Consider the following 21302-nt stretch of genomic DNA (forward strand, 5'->3'; position numbering starts at 1 on the left):
TTGTCATTTTAGTAATAACTTTTTATGGCTAAAATGCCATTTTTCTATTTACGTGAGAAATAAAAAAACAATGGATCACTTACCCAATTACCCGAGCAAATGTAAACCATTATATTAATAAAATAAAGTATTTTTAACCAAAAATATTTTATATAATCTCCATAAAATTTACCCCATTAAATATAAAATATAACAAAAATTACAAAAAAATAAGGAAAACCTTTATAATTCTATTAATCAGTTTGGAACCGTAAGAACCAATCCGAACCCATTATTAATCGAGAAAATCACATAACCAAAACCGACATAATCTATTAGGGCAGGTCAGTTCTATCGGATAGACCCACCTATTGGTAGGATGAAGATTTTGGGTTTTAAGTTGGCATAACCAAAACCAATAGGGTAACTTTTGCGTCAAGAACCAAACTGACGTTTTAACCATTAAGTTGCTTTTCATGGCATAGAGCATGCATGCAGTCATTCCGTAAGCATAAGGACGTAAATGCAATTTCAGAAAATATAAACGAAGGCATATAAGATTTATTGAAATGCAGGGGCAGATATGCAAATAGCTTCATTTTGATTACTGTATCCTCTTAAATGTGCTCTGAAGGTTATAAGTTGCATTCTCCACATGTGATAGTGCAATTCAAGTGAAGTCATAGAGTTTTGGTTCGAATGGGAAAATCATTTCACGTTTTCATTCTCCTCTGCTTTGCAGCACTAACATCCTCAACCCAAGTGAGTTTCTTTACATAAATCAGCCCACATTTCATCTCTTTCTTTGGTTTTCAGATAATGGACAGTTCTAGCTTTTGCTCATTTTGTTTTATAGGTTTGGGTGGAGAAGCAACTGGAACAGAGCCTTGTTACTGTTGGAAATCAGGTAGGAAAAGATGCGTATCATACTTTTGTTGGATCTGTGAAGCTTATAGTTCAATTTGTGTTCATCTGTCTGTATTATTTAAATTGCAGCAGCATAAGCACAGGCATTCTGGGTTCTCTCAGGCAGGTATGGTGATCAACTGCTCCATCTCGTTTTTGTTTCTCCATTTTGAGTTTAGAAGCATTCGTTAGCTCAACAAAAGTGACATTCAGATCTACAAATTTTGCTTCTATGTGTGGCTAGGATGAGAAAAAACTTTGTGAAGCCACCCGTTCAAATTCGTCGTTCACTTGTCCCAAAATCGAGACATTCCACACATAAAACAAGAATGCTCACTGGATCATGCTCACTGGAATAGTTGTGTGGTGGTGGCTTGGTGCTATTCTTAAGTACTTGTTTGGCTGAAAATTTATTTCCCTCCCCCGTTGAAAGGTTAGCTCAGTTATCTGATTATTAGTCTCATCTTGTCCCTGCCCAAGTAGAATAATCAGATATCTGATTATCTGATTATTAAAGTCATCTGCTGAATCATCACCCTTCATTTTAGAATTTTGACTAGAAGAAAAGGTGAGGAAAGGAAGGAAAAGGTAAATGCATGTCTCTGGTCCTAAAATCTTCTTGGCATTTCCTGTTGAAAGTACAATGTTTAACTTCTGAACCATACCCGGTTTATGGATCACAGTTCGCATATTATCTAAAATATTAATTAATTTTTATATTTTAATTAAACTCAAAAATGAAAACAGATGAGATTTGAATTTAACTATTCAACAAAGTCAATCAATCTAACAGTCAAAGTGTTCAACTAGTTATTGATCATTATTTACCTTCGTAGTATAAATGCACTTTGAAAAGGTGATGTGATGTTAGGGCGTAAAGAGGGCTAAACCATTATCTGTTTGATTGCGTTTGAATTTAAGGTTGTGTTTGGTTGTAGTGCAAATTTATTTGCACTGATGTAAAACTGTGGTAGTGTAAATGATTAGGTGTAAATTTTAATTTATTTTTGTTTCAAAATTTATCATACTTTGTTTGGTTGCAGTACAAATGAAATAAAATAAGACCTAAAGTAGAATAAAGTAAAATCTAAAACAAAATTAAACCAAAATTTGCATTTTTTCATTTATACTCTCATACATTTGTATTAATAAAGAAAAAATTGCACTGCAACCAAACACAGCCTAAACCACATACAAATTTTACACCTGGTTCAGTTTTGCATCTATTAAATTCTAACTATGATTTGCAATACTGATGACTGGAACAAAATTTGTATCTTTTGTCTCATTTGCACTAATAGTACAAATTTTGTACCTCTGAAACTGATATATATATATAAAATATGCACCACCTTTCTCATACCTCAATAATCTTTCATATAAAGTGGGGACTACATCACCTTTCTTCCTACCTCACTCCCAAACAAATAATCTTCCTCTCCTACTACATTCTCTTGCTCATAAGGTAACACCACGTCAGTTTACTTCTTATTTTACTTTTCAAAACAGAAGCTAAATCAGAATTTATACTCAGCCTATTGGCATCTCTTGCATTTACACCATGCATACACAGCCTTTACTGCTTTCGAACCTATTATTCTAAAGTTTGGTCACTTTACCTTGTTTGATCAAAGTCAAACATGAGTAGAATTTACTTCTTGAATAATTGCATTATTTCAAAATCTTTTTTGATTTGTCACTACCATAATTATCTGGTCCCACATCCTCAACACTATTGAAAAAGTAATGGCAGTCCAAGTTCGCTAGTGTTCCATAGCATAAAGTGTAGGTGTCCCATGGAGGCCCCATCTATACTAAACATTGGCGCGATTACTTGTAGGTAATAGAACCGCATGTTCATGATTATTTTTTTCAGTTCATCTAGTTCTAGCATCGTGGTATATAGCAGATTTGACACAATTAAGCCAAAACTTAGTTTACTGTTTGTCATTGTGACAAGGTGGGGGTATTTGACACAATTTAAGGGGGATAAGGGAGTGATAAGTGGGATTTTGTAAAATAAAATAAAAATAAATAAAAATTTGTAAAGTAGGGTAGACTATAATTTTCACTTTTTGTAGAAAAAGTGAAATGCCATTAAAAGCAAAAGGAAACAAAAGACACTAGTTTTGGCTTTTTTATTGTCTATTCACATAAACTAAGGAAATGCCATTGAAAGAAAAAGAAAGAAGATGCCATATGTGATCAAAATGCAGCTGGGACTTAGCTCAGATTAGAATGAACTTAGATTCCCTTTCGGGAGACGGTTCCCCTATTTATAGGGCTGTCAATGGGTCGGGTCCAATCCAATAGACCCGATAGACACAAACCTATTAGGTCAGTTTTCGGTTTCAGTTCCTGAAACCGATGGCTTGATTCTGGTTCTTGATATATATTGTTCTAATTATTATTGGTTCGGAACTGGTTCTATCTAGTTCCGAACCAATTCAAATCTGACCGACTGGCTCTATATATATAATATTTTCAATAGATTAATTATAACTGGATCCATCGGATCAAACTCAATTATCCCAAGAATTGATTAATTCGGTTTTGGGTCTGAAATTACAGACCCTATCGGGCTTGGTTCAATTCCGGGTCCTTAATATTTCTTATCGAGCTGGTTCCGATTCAACTTGGACCACTTAGTTACAAGAAGTCGTGGTTTCCCTGGGACACTGGTCATGCATTTGACATTCTTAAAGTAGCTCTTATCACGTTTTTGGTCTAACATCGATCGTGATGATATTTGATCGGCAGGAATCGATCCTCATTAAGAGGTGAGACTATTTTGGTTTTGGGTGCCTCTCTATGGCCTCGCAAGTCCAAAGTAATTCAGATTCATGAGATCGAATTAGTATAGCCTTGCAAGGAAAAATCAGTTCAGCCTCACATGGTTGGAATAGTATGGCTTCTCAAATCGAGGTTGATGTAGGGTGGCCCAGCCCAGCCCAGAATGGGCTGGAAGGCCCAGCCCACAAACGCCAGAATCAGGAATGCGACTAGCCACAGCAAAAGTTACTCTGCACCCCTCGTACGGAGCCAATCACAGGGCGCCCATGCGTCTCTGTAGAGCTCTTTAACTGCCCTCGTATGGCTCCCATCTCAGGTGTTCATCTCCACCAGCCTCTAGGCGGCTCAAGTATATATAGGGGGTAGCCCCCCCCCCCCCCTCCAAGTAAAAGGGGACCTGATTCTGATTCTGAAATCTGACCCTACCACAGAACTTGAGTGTCCTCGCTTTGGGAGTCTAGTATCTATGCATAGTATCCTTGGAGACTTCGTTTGTACTCGATTCCCCTCTTCGCACCCCCGTACTGACTTGACTGTCAGAGCCTCTGCCTCGGGTACTAACCCGAGGCCTCTAACGCCCTCTGTCTTGCAGCAATCCAGTTATTAGTCCTTGGCTTCTATGGGATTTGATACACTTCAGCCTCAGCCCCAGCCTTCGTTCTCGGTACCTTGTCCTCGAGTACTTCAAAGCCTTCGCCCTACCCTCTGAGCTTTGGCAAAAAAATTACTTTGTTGTCCTCGGCTAACCCGAGCATCAACAATTGGCGTTGTTTGTGGAAATGTCGCTAAGACGATCCCCTAAAAAAAAGAAAGAAGATGCAACAAATTAATAACTCCCTAAGCTCCAGCCACCATGGTGCGAAGAGCCAGGAACACCCAAAACCTTGTCACTAGCGTGCAATTCCAGGTTGTGCTAGACCGCTTGGAGTATTTAACCCAATAATTCCAGGTTGGCCCTTTCGAGGAGTCAGCACAACCAGGATGACATGGGTCCACCAACTAGCCAGCTTTTGGCCCCGGCCACGTGCCATAGGCCAACCACTCCAAGTCCAGCAGCCTAGCCAGCCTACTCATGGACTCCTTACCCCCCAACCGAAGGGGGGAGGAACCAGCACAATCAGAGGATAGCCGCCAACCCTTCGAGCAACATCACAGACACTGAAGGGAGAACTCGAGGGATGAAAGCAGGCGTCGCAGTCACCCCAGTGCCCATTCTAGGGCTGAGGGCCGACGTTGAGCCTCTTCCCCTCATGTCTCGGACCTCCGAGACGTCTTGAACAACTACTGTGCGAAGCGCGATGAGTGTGGTCTCACTTCAGAACACTCCAAGTTCTGCACTGACCCTCACCGCATCCGTGAAGACTGAGATGGTGAGCGCGGCTTGCCCGACCCTCAATTCGCCAAACTCCGAGCAGAGCTCGGTGCTGTTAAAACTGAGATCCGAGAAGTCAAGGAAGGCTGAACTAACACCTTAGCCGAACAGAGCAACTCTCTAGGGAGAATGGATGCCTTCTCCCACGACATCATCACCGAGCCATTACCCCCAAATTTCAAAGCTCCCACCTTAGAGATGTACGATGGAAACACAGACCCGGACGATCACCTAGAGAGTTTCAAGGCACTCATGATCCTATATGGATACTCTGACACATTGACATGCTAGACCTTCCAAGCAACGTTCAAGGGAGCCGCCCGATGATGGTTCTCTAGCCTCACCCACTTCATCAGCAATCGAAAACCCCAGAAGAGTGTTTGTCTCGCTAATGACAGTTAAGCGAAAGTGAGGAGAAAGCCTACGGTCATACATTAACCGCTTCAAGAAGGAAGAGCTTGAGGTCTGTGACCTCGACCCCATGGTCTCCATGCACGCCACCATTATCAAACTCCTCCCTAGCTCAACCCTCAAGTGCTCAATCGCCAAAAGCTAGCCGAAGATGAAACTGGAGTTCCTTGAGAGGGCCCAGAAGTACATCACAGTCGAAGAGGCCTCGGTTGGTGATGTCCAAGAAAGGGGCGTTGAGCACTAGGACGGGACTCCAGAGAAGAAGAGAAAGAATGGGGACCACGGCCACAACAACAACAACAACAACAATAACAATAACAGAAGCCACCAACCTCAGCCCTAGGTTACAATCAGTACACGCCACTCAATTCCACCCACACATAGATTCTAATGCAGATTGATGAGGAAAAATTCATGAAGTGGCCTGAAAAGTTGAAGAAGAATCCCTAAAAGGAAATCCAAAAAATTACTGCAAATTCCATCAAGACACTGGTCACAACACTGAGGATTTCTATGACCTCAAGAACGAAATAAAGTCCCTCATACGCCGAGGCCACCTCAAGCAGTACGTTGGAGGTGAGGCTAGTGCCTTGTCCTCACAACAACAGAAGTAGCATCAGCATCAACAAGTAGCCAGCGTCATCGGCGTTATAACCAGAGGCATGACCTCGGCTCATAAGGCCTACACTAGGCAGTTGAATGTCCAGGGGCCGGCCCCCAAGAAGCCAAAGCAAAAAGAGCCCCTCTCCTTTACGGACGTGGATTTGAAGGAGGTAGCAATCCCCCACGATGATGCTTTGGTGATTTCAGCCGTTATAGCGAATTTCATAGTCAAGAGGATCCTCGTTGATAGTGGCTCCTCGACTGACATCCTCTTCTACGAAGCATTCAAGAAAATGAAGATAGTGTCAGAACGCCTTCAGCCAACAGATGTTCCACTAGTTGGCTTCTCCGGCAACACTATCAAACTAGAGGGCAAGATCACCCTACCAATCACCATAGGGACGGAGCCCCAACAGGTGACAAGGATGACAGAGTTCCTGGTCGTAAGGATAAGCTCACCCTACAATGCAATTATGGGGAGATCGACCCTTCACGCACTCTAGGCAGCAATCTCCTTCTATCACCTTGCCCTGAAATTCCCCACTAAGCGTAGCGTTGGAGTTGTTCAGAGGGACCAACATGGCTCCCGCTAGTTCTATGTGGCAGCATTGAAGGGAAAGAACAATGAAAGCTTGCCACTGGAGGGCCTTGACCCCAGGTAGGAACCGGTGAGCCAAAGCTAACCGGCCGAGGACCTCGTCTCGATCCCCCTAGATGAGGATGAGCCCGAGAAAGTAGTCCGTGTCGGGTCCAACATTCCCTCAGAAAGCCTATCTGAACTAGTAAGTTTCCTCAGACTTAATGCCGATGTCTTTGCTTGGTCCATCACTGACATGCCCAAAATTGACCCTTCAGTCATTACTCGCAGGCTAAGCGTGGACCCGAGCTCTAGGCCTGTCCGACAGAAGAAGAAGAACTTTGCACCTGAACGATGGAAGACCACAGAGGAAGAAGTTGAGAAGCTACTTGACGCCAGTTTCATCCGAGAGGTACACTGCCCTAACTAGTTCTCAAATGTGGTTATGGTAAGAAAGCTAACGGGAAATGGCAGATTTGTATTGATTTAACAGACATCAACCGAACCTACCCCAAGGACAATTTCCCTTTACCAAGAATATACCACCTCGTTAACGCCACTATAGGGTACGAGCTATTCAGCTTCATGGATGCCTTCTCCGTATAGAATAAAATAAAGATGCACCCGGATGATGAAGAGAAGACTTCGGTCATCACCGAACATGGTACATATTGCTATCGAGTGATGCCCTTTGGCCTCAAAAATGCCAGAGCCACCTACCAATGCCTTATCAACAAGGTGTTCAAAGAACAGATGGTGAGGAATGTCGAAGCCTATGTGAATGATATGGTAGTAAAATCCTAGAAGCCAGGACCTATATCTTGGACCTATCTGAAACCTTCGACACTTTGTAGAAGTACAACGTGAAGCTCAGCCTACGCAACATTGTATGATATATGCATTTGTGTACATAATATATTTATAACAAAATGTATGTATATTACATATTCATATCATCTTATACACCCTAAACTATATTTACTTATTTGCAAATATTCATATGATTAGTTTAAACTTAGTCCATGCATAAAGATATACAAATAAACACATGTTATATGCATTTTATACAATATATATTTGTGCACATTTTCAATTCATTCCACTCATCAACTGTTCTAGATAGACCGATAAAATATCAATCTATAAAAACATTCAAAGTTGTGTTGGGATCGAGTTGGGCCTCGATTGATAAATTGGGCTTGACATGGTTGACAATACAACTGAGAAGAATATAAATTCTAGTTTGCTTTTGGGTTTTACTTTGTTTTAGGATTTAGTTTACTTCATATGAGCTACAAGCAAACAAAATAAGGTGTAAGATAGTATATATATATATATATATATATATATATATATATGTATATATATATATATATTTGAGGGTTAAATAGTAAAATTCTAGCTAAAGATACATAGAATAGAAAGGGTAATATTAAATGGTGAAACTGAGATCTCGTAGCAATATTAGAAGAATAAGATAATGGCCTTACGGGAAAACAAATGATAGAGTGAGACCATCACCTCGCAGGATGGGAGTAACAAAGACCTTGCGATGCTAAGTGGAACTGGATAGAAGAGCCTCGCTAGGTTATGAGGAGAAACTTTATGAGGTGGACTCTTGTGGATATGGCATAAATGAGACTCAGGATTATGAACTCGTACCCAAGAATTTGACCGCGCAACTACATTCGACCTTAGGGGGCTGGATCACAACCTCAATGCTTGGAAGCTAATAAATCAACGTCATAAAGTTGGATTAGAATCTCAATACTCACAAGCTGATAACCCAACTTTGCGGTTACATTCTTCTCCATGAGGCTACATCAGAGTTTCATGCTTGGGGATTATTCTAAGGGGGTGTTCTTTTCTTGGATTTTGAGAGGGGAAATTTGGTCAATGGAATTTTGATTTCCATTGACCAAAAAACTCATGTTTATTTTTCTTTTTTTTTTTGAAAAAGTATGTTTATTTTTTATATTTATGTGGGGACCAGTGAAACTTTATTTTCCTAAGTATACACTTCTCCTAGGTGGGTAAATTAATTTTCCCATTTAGGAAAAAGTTTCCACTACTTAGATGGGATAAAAATGTCTCTTTTAATAATGAAATTTTTATGACTAAGATTGTCATTGCGTTATTTACATGGAAAATAAAAGAACATTGGTAAATACACTTATTCGGTTAAGTCTTTTCTGGGAAACATTTACCCAAATACGTGAATTTACTCGGGCAAGTGGCTTGCCAAAAAGCAAACGGGACATAAGAAACAACAAACATGCATGTGATTGTTGCCTCAGGAAAACCACGACTGGCTGTATTGATATGCGTCACTTCACAAGAGGATCTTGAGATCGTGTTCTAATGGCCTTGTGGTCCTCAGACATATGTCCTCAGGGGAGAGAAAGGTGAGATTTGTCTACTAGGCATTAGTTAGGGTTTGGGAAATTCCAACCTTATACCTCCATCAACGTATTTTGCTCCCTTGTTTCTATAAATAGGTGAATCACATCCTCTATAGGGACATTCTACCACATTCAATGACAGTCATCCTTAGTAAACACCCTATGATTTCCTAGCATTCAAATCCCTTACCTAGAATTAGCTATTTCCTAGACCTCCCACCGACCTACTCTCCCAGTTCCAGAGGGATTTCTTGATCCACTTACAAGAAAATTAGACCACCTTTATCCTTGTTTGCTTACACAAGGTTAAAGTTGAAATAAAAATAAGAAGTTGTTTGGGAGGGCTAAAGCACAATGGATTCTAGTTGTCTATGTGTGGGGGTCATTTGAACAACCTATAACCTATGTTTGATTAAAAATCCAAAGAGCCAAATTAGCTGTTGATTAGCCAGTTGAAGGACTCTACGCTTCAACCTTTTTGAGGTTAGCTCCACTAGGAGAACCTATGAGCTATGTTTGGAAAAATAAATATGAAGAGCCTAAACTGGCTTTCTGTTTATCATTAGAAGGGTTGTCTACTTCAACTTCAGCCTCTTTGAATAGATTACTTGGGGTGTCAATTTAGCTTAGCCATCTCAAATGAGCCTTTATTTGGAATGATTTTCTAAGATTATCTTGTTTCCCAATTAGCCTAACTCAAGAGGAGGGTGAATTGGGTTCTCTCACTCTTCTATTCCGATTGCCAACCTTCTAAACCTTTGACTGTAAATATGCTATTGTGGAGAAGTAGTGTTGCAGAGAGAACTGAATGACTTGAATGCAAGTGTGTGAAACAAGGAACAAGAACAGGAAGAACAACACTCACAAGATTCTTATAGAGGTTTGGCCAAACCCGATCAATATGTAAGATAACACCATGAAGACTCTGGGCTCAAATGGGGTTCTTTTTGTAAGGGTTTTCACTTTTTCAGCTCAAATGGAACTTAATAGATCTACTCTTTTGATGGCTCATAAATCACTCTTATTTTTCTTTCTAAACCCTTTGATTCTCACAAAGTTGCCCTCACTTTCTTTCTGGCCATTGGTCTCATACATTTTACAGGCAAAACAGTATATCCTTTATTTGACTGTTATTAGAATGTTGGAGCTGAATAATCCTCTATTGGAACATTTTAGAGGTGATTTCTAACTTGTTTCAAACATTTTCCACAGTGAAAGAGTCGTTAGAGCTCAAACTACAGTCGAATAGTAATCATGTGAGAAATTTTCTTCGTGTAGTAGCTAACTGCTAACATTTGGTAGTTGACTACTTAATCTACCCAATCAATGTTGTCATGGTTAGTTGATACTGATTTAGGGTGGTTGACTACTCACAGTAGTAGTCTATGAAGAGTATTATACTACTGATTCTGGGTAGTTGGCTACATTCACAACATTAGAGACCTTAAGAAATTTTGATTCCAGAGATCCGGTAATCAGTTTCTTAGGCTTCCAAACTTAGCTTTTGCAAATTTAAATCTATGACTCTAAGAACACCTAGGAACTTGACCTACTTCTAGCCATTGGTATCTAAGGTTTGGTCAATCAAGTTTTGTCTCATTTAAGCCCATGTGGTGTATCTTTAAAACAATTATATCAAGTCCTAAAAAAATAAAAACAAGAGCTTAGAGCTTGATGTATTCTCTTTTTTCTTTCTTCTTGGTAGAAAGTCTTCAATTTATCATTTGAATTATTATCTTTTCTGGAGAGTCTTTCTTATTATTTAAATTAATTGCAAATTCTTGCCTCATATCAATAAATGCTTTTCCAATTTTCTTAAGCATGCTTAACTGAGGTGTGTTTCACTACAATTGCACAATTTTTAAAGTTTTTAGTACTTTCAATGAGTTTGTTATCATCAAAGCGCATTGGTTCAACAATCTTCTCCTTTTTTATGATGGCAAATCATTAATGAAAAAATGAAATAATAATAATAATAATAATAATAATAATAATAATAATAATAATCACACATTGAGAGTACAAATTTAAACTCTATGTCATTTTTCTATCAAATAAAACAAATATAGATATGAACATTTAAGCTCAAATGCAACCAATAGATATTAACATTTTAAGCTTATGAATGCAATAATAGGGAAATAAACATTTTATCAATCAAGCATTCTCCCCTTGTTTTGTGTAAGTGATGCATCAATATGTCACACTAGAATATGTATTATTTTCAAGCACAATAAAATTACTACTTAACATATAACATTTCCCCCTTTTGGTACCATGAATATCCATTTTTCATCAACACATTTCTCCCCCTTTTGGTACTATGAATATCCATTTTTCATCAACACATTTCTCCCCCTTTTGGCATTAACAAAAAGAAAAGGGGAGTAGGGAAAAACCAAATAAAATTGCACCATAGGCCAAATGCTTGAGGACTTGCTTGTCTTGAAAATATAGCCTTGGGTTGGTTAAGTATAATTGTTTTTGACCCATATAGGCAAATTAAATATGCATATCTTGCTTTTTGTTTTCTAGATAAGGCTTAGGATGATCCATGCCAAACCATAGTACCTATCTTAATACTTGCCCCTTAGTAGGTCATAAAAAGTGCACTTAATGAATCTGACTATTTCACTTGTGTATTCTTCTTTTCAACTACTAAAATAACTTAATCTGTAGTTTGATTGCTGAGTGGTTGTCAAACAATTAGGTTTTTAAGATAAATCACTATGATTTTAATTTTGTCATTTTTAATGTAAGATAAGATAACAAGGGATGTAATGTAGATGTTGCTTTGTTGTGAGTTGTTGCAGAGTGCCCAGGAGCATGTACTTACAGGTGCTCACAGACTGCTTACAAGAAGCCATGTATGTTCTTCTGCCAAAAGTGTTGCTTCAAGTGTAGATGTGTTCCCCCTGGCACTTATGGTCATAAAGAAGTTTGTCCCTGCTATAACAACTGGAAGACCAAGAGAGGAGGTCCTAAATGCCCCTGAATTTTATAAGAGCATTTGTTCCAAAAAGAATTGATATTCTCGTGGAGCCAAAAACAAATTGTCTACATAGCTTTCATGTTCTTCATTAGCATTTTAAAAATGAATGTATGGAAGTGACAATTTGAAACAAACAGAGTTCTTCATTAACTGCACTATCTAGAAAATTAAGGTTGTATTCGGTTTGATAGAAAATAAGAACTTTACCTCAACTTTCTACTTCTCTATTATTTTCTATCAAAACCAAACATAGCCTAAGGGGAAGCATGTGGCATATAATGAAACAAACAACTAATCACCTCCCACTAAATTTCTGGTATTTAACCCTATTAGGGACTATTTTGGGTTTGGGTCCCGCAAACTAGTTTTTGGTTGTATTCCAAAGTGGTATGTATCATTTTGCTGATATGATAGTTATCTTTAAAAACAAAACATACTCATTGCTGAATATCCCCCTAGTCGATGAAGAAACAAATTTTCATGGTTCCATCTTTATCATTGTCCAAGATTGGGCTAAGGACTAAACCTGTCAATAGTACCAGAAAATTTCTGCGGCCCAAACTGATTATTTCAGATTTGGATGGACTATATAAATCAGATTGGATGGGATAAAAAGCATCTAATTATAAATTGTATCAAATTCGTATGTATTAAGGGTGAGCAAATGGGTAGGTTCTACCTAGAAACAAATGGAACTGACCTCAATGCTCTTGAACTGACCCTACCCAATCTATTTTAAGGTAGGGTTTGGCTCCAAATACTTGGAACTGACCCCCCACCCAGGTCGGTTCTAGGGCCTAGGGTTTACCCTACACAAACTGACCCAATGAACTGGCCTTGGGGGAATCTGCCTTAGAACCAAATTTGTCTTGAAATAAACCCTACAATACTTTTGGGGATGTGAAGATTTGAATCCAAGCAGTTAAGGTTACAAAGGCCATGGTCACACTTGACCATTGAGTTACTTAAGTGATTTGATCTTTTGTTTTCATTTTAATATTTGAATGTGTACAAAGTACAATGTAAAAGATAATATTAAATTATTAAATTAAATAAATAAAGCTAATATAAGTTTTAAACTATATATTATATTTATAGAAAATCAAGTTTTTAAAGAGCATACTTCTTTTTTTAAAGGAGACAGTAAAGAAAGAACAAGCTCTATAGGTAAACCCTAGAACCGACCCCAGAACCAAGGTTAGAACCAACCATCATAGGGTAGGTTCCAAGTTTTGCTATGGAGCCAAACTGAACCAACCATACTCACCCCTAGTATGTACCGGATTCCATTAGGCATCATTATCTTATAGATTCAAAATGCTCCAAACCTTAATTCTATTTCTTAGAGTCTTTTTTGAAGTCCTAACACATGCCGTTGTAAAACAATTGTTGCCAAGCGACCACAATGAATGGTGAACACTCTAATAGATTAATATACTGTTCTATTTTCCTTGAATAATGTGATTTAGCTTTTCTTTTGTTATGAACTGACTAGAGTTGTGAACCATGGTGCCTTGCCATGATACTTTTGAAGGGATGAGAGATCCAATATATGGATAACCGAACCCTGTAGGAAGGTTAGGCAAATTTTCACAAATTTTTCTCTCTCCCATCTGAGAATCACATTCCCTACTTTAGAAAACTGCATTTTCCATGGTCATTCTTGAAACAAAACTGAACCAGATCTGAAACCAAAGGAAGGGAGAAGGAAATACCTCATACGAAATTAATAGGAATTCCCAACGTCGATGTTCACAACCAAAGAGGACACCAAATCCGCCTCCACTAAAGATGACACAGCGAATGTTGAGGCAGGATTAGCAGGAACGGTTCTTTAGCAAGAACCTGGGATTCTTCACCAAGAATCGAGTAGGGTGATGTGAGCATGACTTCTAATTGTTTCTTCACCAAGAAACAATATCAAGAACACTTCTTTATTGCTCCAGCAGGTGGAGATCGATCTGGGAAGATGCCAAGAACCGAGGGAGAGAAGAGACTATAGAGTGGAGAGTATTCTCTTTGTGGATTTCACCCCTATTTATAATCCATTTAGGATTAGCTTCCTAATCTGATTAGGAATGAGATTTCATAATCTAAATCTTATATTTAGATCTGGACTCTCAAGTTGATAAGACCTATCTTACCCAACTACTAATCCTAGTCAGATTATAAATCCAAAATTGACCCAATTTAGTTAAACCATTTAAGCCCAGTTCAAAATGGGCTTTAGGCCCATTAAGTCATGTTGCTTACTTAACCCATTAAGTGCTGACTAGTTTGGTTTCTCTTTGTATGGTGTGGGACCATAGCATTGATCTATACATCAACCACATGGGTTCAACCTAACCTTTGTAACAAGGCCTGGCCGAATTCATTGTAACTCACAACGAACCCCTGAGTCCATCAATATGGGCTCTTAACGGGCCTAACATTTACTCTAAATGGTCCTAGGGTCGAGCCATCTTGTGAAAACCTAAGGACTATGGGCAGATGCAAGATTAGCCCATTAGGTATTATCCTCAATGGCCTAACACTTAACCTCTCAGCCCATAATGATCAAATATTGCCCAAAAAAAGAAGACCTCTCCCTCAGCTGCAAGGTACATTGATGCATTCTCTACTCACATGGATCCCGAGAATTAAAACCTTTTTCAAACATTTTGAAACCATAATATACAAGTATATCTTTATATAAATATATTTTGCAAAACCAAATTTCAAATACATTTGAAATCCATTGCTAGCAGTTTAGGTTTCCATCAGAGAGAGTGCATTTGCCTAATCATTCACTTTGTCCGACAAAGGGACTGATCCTGTCACTATGATCACCCAATCAGATGAATTCTCGGATTGCCCCAACATACATAGGTTTTGACCCGGTAAAGTATTTCACTGATTGGCATATCAAAGACAGCCCAATCCGACACCTAGTGCAGTACCATAATCGAGTCTAGGGGTCAAGTGTAATATTTCAGTTTTTCCCATCTATCTCTAAGGTCTAGAGAAATACTAGAATTTGGTCAAGTTTAGGGTTTCAAGAAAACCCACACTAGATGTACCTCAGGTCTCACCCTGGTAGTTGAGACAAGCCACCCCAACCAACTTGGCAGCACATTAGTGTCAGCCTTGGCAGGATAAATCTCCCAGATCTATCCAATGGCTATGAAGATTCTAAACTAACATGAGTCTCATAAGTGTCCAGTTTAAGGGTATTACACAGAAACATACTATAATGACATTAATCAATTATGCACTTTATTCATTTACAATAAATGACAATAAGTACATCAATCTGATTGGAGCTAAGGGCATACACTGTTTAACAACTCTTACTTGTACTTAGGTCCAATTGGGTACAAGCTGGAGTCCCATACTTTCCACGTGTTTCTCGAACACTTTCTGTGTCAATGGCTTAGTCAATGGGTCTGCTACATTTTCCACTGATGCTACCTTCTGAATCAGGATGTCCCCTCTACCAACTATCTCTCGTAGTACATGGTACTTCCTCTCGATGTGCTTTCACTTCAAGTGGGCTCATAGCTCCTTAGCCTGAGCAATGGCTCCAGTGTTGTCACACAACAGTGGAATGGGTGATGTGCTGGATGGAACTACTTCTAGTTCCTGAATGAACTTCTTCATCCAAATGGCTTCCTTGGTAGCGTCACTTGTGGTTAAGTACTCGGCTTCGGTTGTGGAATCTATAGTGGACCCCTGTTTGCTGCTCTTTCAGCTAACTAGACAAGATCCCATTGTAAAGATGTAACCAGATGTAGACTTTCTATCTTCTAGGTCTGACTGGAAATCAAGATCGGTATACCCCTGGATCTATAGTGAACTATCATCGAATACTAGACAAAACTCTTTTGTCCTACGAAGGTATTTTAGTATGTGTTACACAACTATCCAGTGCTCTTGACCTATGTTAGATTGAAACCTACTTACCACACTCACTGCCTGAGCAATGTTTGGCCGAGTGCACAACATGGCATACACGATGCTCCCTACAACTGAAGCATAGGGAGTCTCTCTCATGCCCTCAATTTCCTCGGGAGTCTTGGGAGACATGCCCTTGGAGAGAGTGACTCCGTACCTAAAAGGAACATTTTCTTTCTTGGAGTTCTTCATACTGTATCTTTTGACTATCTTGTCAATGTAAGTAGATTGGGATAATCCTATTATCCTCTTCGATCTATCTCTATAGAGTCGAAGACCCAAGATGTAGGAGGCTTTTCCAAGATCTTTCATGGAGAATTGTTGTGAAAGCCACACTTTCACCATAGTTAACATCCCTACATCATTCTCAATGAGTAGAATGTCATCTACATACTGAACCAGGAACATAACCTTATCTCCCACTGTCTTCCTATAAACACAGGGCTCATCCGGATTCTACTCAAAGTCAAACTATTTGACGGTAGAGTCAAACCAGATATTCCAGCCCCTAGAAGCTTGCTTAAGTCCATATATTGATTGATTAAGTTTACATACCATGCATTCCTGTTCTGCAGCAATGAATCCTTGCGATTATTGCATATAGATATCTTCAGTAAGATCTCCATTCAGAAACGTGTTTTTGACATCCGTTTGCCAAATCTCGTAGTCATGGTTTGTTGCTGCAGCTTGTAGGATCCTGATGGATTTAAACATGGCCACTAGCGAAAAGGTTTCCTCATAGTCAATTCCCTCATTCTGAATATACCATCGGGACCCTTATTTCTCTTATAGATCCATTTGCAACCAATTGCTTTTACCCTAGGGGGCGGATCTACTAGAGTCCATACTCCGTTGGTCTCCACTAAGTCCATCTTAGCTTTCATGGCATCTACCCACTTCAAGGAATCTATGTCCAACATAGCTTCCACATAAAACACGGGATCCTCCACACTGATCGTGGCTTCCGCCAAGTAACTTTCTTGGTCATAGTCGTAATGAACTAGAGGTCTGGAAACACGGGTAGATCTTCTAGGTTGGTTATTTTCTAGAGCAGGTAGGACATCTCCCACTACCCCTACGCTCTCCTCATCAAGAACAACTTCCTAATGAAGATTATCCAGGATGTAGTCTTCCTTTAGGAAGTAGGCATTTTGTCTACAAAACACTTTTTGCTCTTTTGGATCATAGAACAAGTAACCTACAAATAGGCGATGACTGGTCTTGGATTCCAATTTGTCAGGATTAGTTCTTTTAACATGTGTCGGACAACCCCAAATCTTGAAGTGTCTCACACTTGGTTTCTTACCGGTCCATAGCTCATATGGAGTCGTAGAAACGGATTTGGTTGGAACCTGGTTCAGCACGTAAATCGCAGTCTCTAATGCGAAACCCCAAAGTGATGTAGGTAACTCTAAGTGGACGAGAAGTGAATGGACCATATCTAATAGAGTCCGATTTCTCCTCTCTAACACATCGTTTAATTACGGTGTAGCAGGAGGAGCCAGTTGTGATATAATCCCATTTTCCTTTAAATAGTCCCTGAATTCGTCAAAGAGATACTCGCCGCCTCGATCTGATCGAAGGGTCTTAATTTCTCTCTCTAACTGCTTTTTGACTTCTTGTCTAAACTCTTTGAACTTTTCAAAGGATTCAGGGGGCCATATACATCAATATGTATCAGGTCAAGTGTGCCTGTAGATCTTTCAGGCTTACCGTTAAATGGCCATTTCATCATCTTGCCTTGAAGGCAAGGTTCACAGGTTGGAAGATCTTCTATAGTTAAAAATTCCAAAGGACCATCCTTTACCAACCTTGTGGTATGATTTATGTTAATGTGGCCAAGTAGGTAATGCTACAAGCACGTTGGATTAACTATATCACGAGTCCTCTTCTTGGGGATTATTTCTGACGTAGTTTCGATAATGTTGGTTTTCAGAGAAGGATGGAGAACATAGAGACCATTCTCAAGCTCTCCGTATGCGAGGAATTTGTTATTCCATTTAATAGTAATCATATTACTAAATAAGATAGAATAACCATCCAAACACAATTTTGAGACAGAAATCAAATTTCTTCTTAAATTAGGTATGAAAAGACAATCTTTAAGTACAATTATTCATTCTCTGAAAACTAGTTCTATAGTTCCTATGGCTATAGCTACAACTGTTGCAGAAGTCCCCAAGTAGAGTTTTACTTTTCTGTCACTCAGTTTTCTGCTTATCTTGAACCCCTACAGTGAGTTACACGCATGAGTCAAAGCACCGGAGTCAATACACCAGGGCAAAAGTGACCAACAAATTGGTCTCTATGATAAAAGATTGAAAATCACCTTGCTTCTTAGTCTCTGGGGAGATCATCTTAGGGAGATCATACAACCATACATCATGATGTTATTTAGACATGGTTCCGCACAGTTAGATTTAGATGGGCCCTAAAAGGCTAGGGTTCCGCACTGTTCCTCTTAGGGAGATCATCCAATGATCTTATGGACACCATGATGTGCATTTAGACATGCCGTGCGTAAGAGCCACTATCGAATTAACATGGGCCAAGTGCTTATGGCCCATGTATTTAGCACATCACACAACCATACATCGCATGCATGAAACAAATTGATCCAATCAATTAAAATATTTGTAAAACCCATAATTAAAGCTCATTTAAAACCCATAATATTACCAATTAATATTATCTAGGTATATGTGTTGAACTGCAAAGAGCAGTTCGACCCATATAGCTTTTATGTTGTATTAGGCTGGGAATATGACCAAACTTAACTATGTAGCTATGCAGGCAGGATGAAACACTGCAAGGCAGTCAAGGGCCCTACCCCAATCGGAACTAGCGGTAGAGATCCCTATCAGCTGTGACGAATTGATGAGACAGTGCGTCTAGGAGCTAGTAGTAGAAAGCCACAATAGAGTATAGGATTCTACCCTTTAGAAGAAGCCATACTCCGATTGTATCCTATACAAGCCTTACTCCACTGGCTATGTTTCCCTACAGCATTGGCCGCAATAAGATGGATAGAAGGGAAGCCTGCAAGAACACATGAGCAAATTTGAAGACACCTTGGGATCTTTCTCTCTTGACAAGGATCTCAATGTTCGTGTATTCTCGAAGTCCCTGATAGGCCTGGCATATACATGGTTTATCAGCCTTACTACAAGAAGTATCGACTCATGGGCAAAATTGGTGAAAAGATTCTTATCCAAATGGTTTACTTTGGAAACGAAGTTAACAATGGAGGACTTGAGGAACATGGAGCAAAGCTTGGGAGAGGACCTCTTGGTATTTGCTATAAGGTTTCATAAGTTGACGCACTTTGTTTTTGATTAGCATGCCATGGAGAAAAGCTTTGTTGAGTAGTGCATGCAAGGGAAATGAAGCTTTTGCTATCAATTGGAAAGCCTTGAATGACGAGGGCCCAAGTAGGGACCCTACTACCGCAACACGACTCTAGGAAGAAGGAATAATTTGTCGATACTGCCTCCTTTCCCTTGCATGAAAGATGAGGTACTAATGATAATGAATAAGTTAGTTGAAGACAGGGTAATCAACCTGCCGCCACCACAGTAGGAGTAGACCTAGAGAAAGACAAGCGCGGCGGGAGATGGTGCAACTATCATAAATCACCAAACCACGACTTAATGGACTGCTTCTCTTTAAGAATTGTGCAAAAAGTCAAATTAGATGAATTTGTAAAGAAGGACCCAGCGTGATTAGAAACCGACTGCCTCCCTACCCATACCAAAGGGGGAAGCATCAAATGTGGTGGGGACGCTAGAACAACACTAGCCTAATATGCTGATTGAAAAGCTAGAGCAATGTCCAGAGCTCTAGCACTTCTTCATCAATCAAGGAGCAAGAATCTCAATGAGAAAACTAGCCATCAGAGCACTAGAGGAAGTCTTCAAGAGACCACTCGAACCTTACCGATCCGATTGAACCAGTGTGGAATTCATGCCAGAAGACATGCTAGCAGTGGACCCCACCACAACCAAACCTTGTATGTCTCATCGCGGGTAGGGGGATTCGAGATGAGAAGATCCATGGTCGATCCTAGCAGCTCTGTCAAACTGATCTCTATCCACACACTAAAGCTCATGAACATACAACAGAAGATGGTCAAGGGTTACCTATTGAGGTAACTGACTTCAATGGAAATGCGTTAGTTATAGAAGGATCCACTGAACTATAGGTGACAATTGGACCATTCACAATCACCCAAGAGTTTTAGGTCATCTTAGAAAAAACCACCTATAACGTCCTCCTAGGCCGCCCTCTAATACATGCCCTAGCCTTGGTTCCTTCAACATATCATCAATGTATAAAAGCCAAACACAAAGGACACATAATAGGAATCCTGATGACCAAGGTGCCATTCGATAGGATGGAGACCCATCTCCAAGATGCCATCTATTACCCAGAGCTCGTAGATGAAGGAGAAATACGCATAGCCAGTGTGGAAGGATTACTACTACCAAATCCCGCTCGCGAAGAGCCTAAGGCAATAGTGGAAGCAAAAAAGAAGAGGTCGAGGTGTGTACGAGTAACCGGTGATGATGAGAAGAGCTATTACATGATCATCACTGACTGTGAAAGCGATGAAGCACCGACAACCAAAAAGACACTCCCTGAGGTATGAGTTTGCAAGCTTTTAGGTGAGATAGTTGTTTGGCATTAGTTCTTTTTTGAAAAAGATAGGCATGCTACAAGTAAGAAACATTGTTCTCTTGACAAGTTACTTTCTGGTGAATACCATGATAAATTCATTCTTAACAAAATACTAAGTAAAGTTTCATCCAAAGATACTTCACTAAGCGATTTTCACAAGAGGGTATCGCTACGATTTTGCTACCAAATATCGTGTCGCAACCTGAACATTAACCACTGATACCCAAGGTACAACAACGAAAGCACCAATCTCATGACCAAAACACAAAAGCCAATGACTAATGACTATAATAAACAAGATACAAGAGAAGAAACCTTAGAATACAGTGATGAAGTCGTAGCAACCCCCAAATGCATGACAGACTCCATCTACATGGTGGAAGAGCCTTTAGAAGAAATAAATTTAGGGAAAGGAGAGATGGAAAAGAAGCCACTGTACATATCAACTAGACTAGGACCCAGAGACAGAGATAAACTTATCGCATTGCTAAAGGAGTTCTAAGACATCTTTGCTTGGCCGTATGACCAGATGTCGGGATTAGACTTGGCCCTTGTCAAACACTCATTATGCATAGATCCCAAGTTCAGACCCGTAAAACAACCACAGAGTATCTTCAAACCAAAAATAGCACTGAAGATTAAAGAAGAAGTTGAGCA

The 21302-nt window shown here is 39.6% G+C and overlaps 1 protein-coding gene across 2 annotated transcripts; it reads left to right on the plus strand.

Moving 5' to 3' along the window:
- Positions 1 to 455: 455 nt before the first annotated feature.
- Positions 456 to 12247, plus strand: LOC148848936 (gibberellin-regulated protein 6-like). Of its 2 annotated transcripts, none has more exons than XM_088950166.1 (4): positions 456 to 741; positions 836 to 886; positions 976 to 1012; positions 11857 to 12247. In XM_088950166.1, exons 1-4 carry the CDS (start codon positions 679 to 681, stop codon positions 12036 to 12038), a joined length of 333 nt encoding a protein of 110 aa, XP_088806292.1. In that variant the 5' UTR covers positions 456 to 678; the 3' UTR covers positions 12039 to 12247. The 2 variants fall into 2 exon arrangements, with proteins under 2 accessions (XP_088806292.1, XP_088806293.1); XM_088950167.1 differs by having other exon boundaries at positions 555 to 741; positions 979 to 1012.
- The last annotated feature ends 9055 nt before the right edge of the window (positions 12248 to 21302 follow it).

The sequence above is a fragment of the Nelumbo lutea genome, chromosome 6 (genome assembly GCF_056320005.1).
Source record: "Nelumbo lutea isolate HS-2025 chromosome 6, American lotus-T2T, whole genome shotgun sequence".
Lineage (NCBI taxonomy): Eukaryota > Viridiplantae > Streptophyta > Magnoliopsida > Proteales > Nelumbonaceae > Nelumbo > Nelumbo lutea.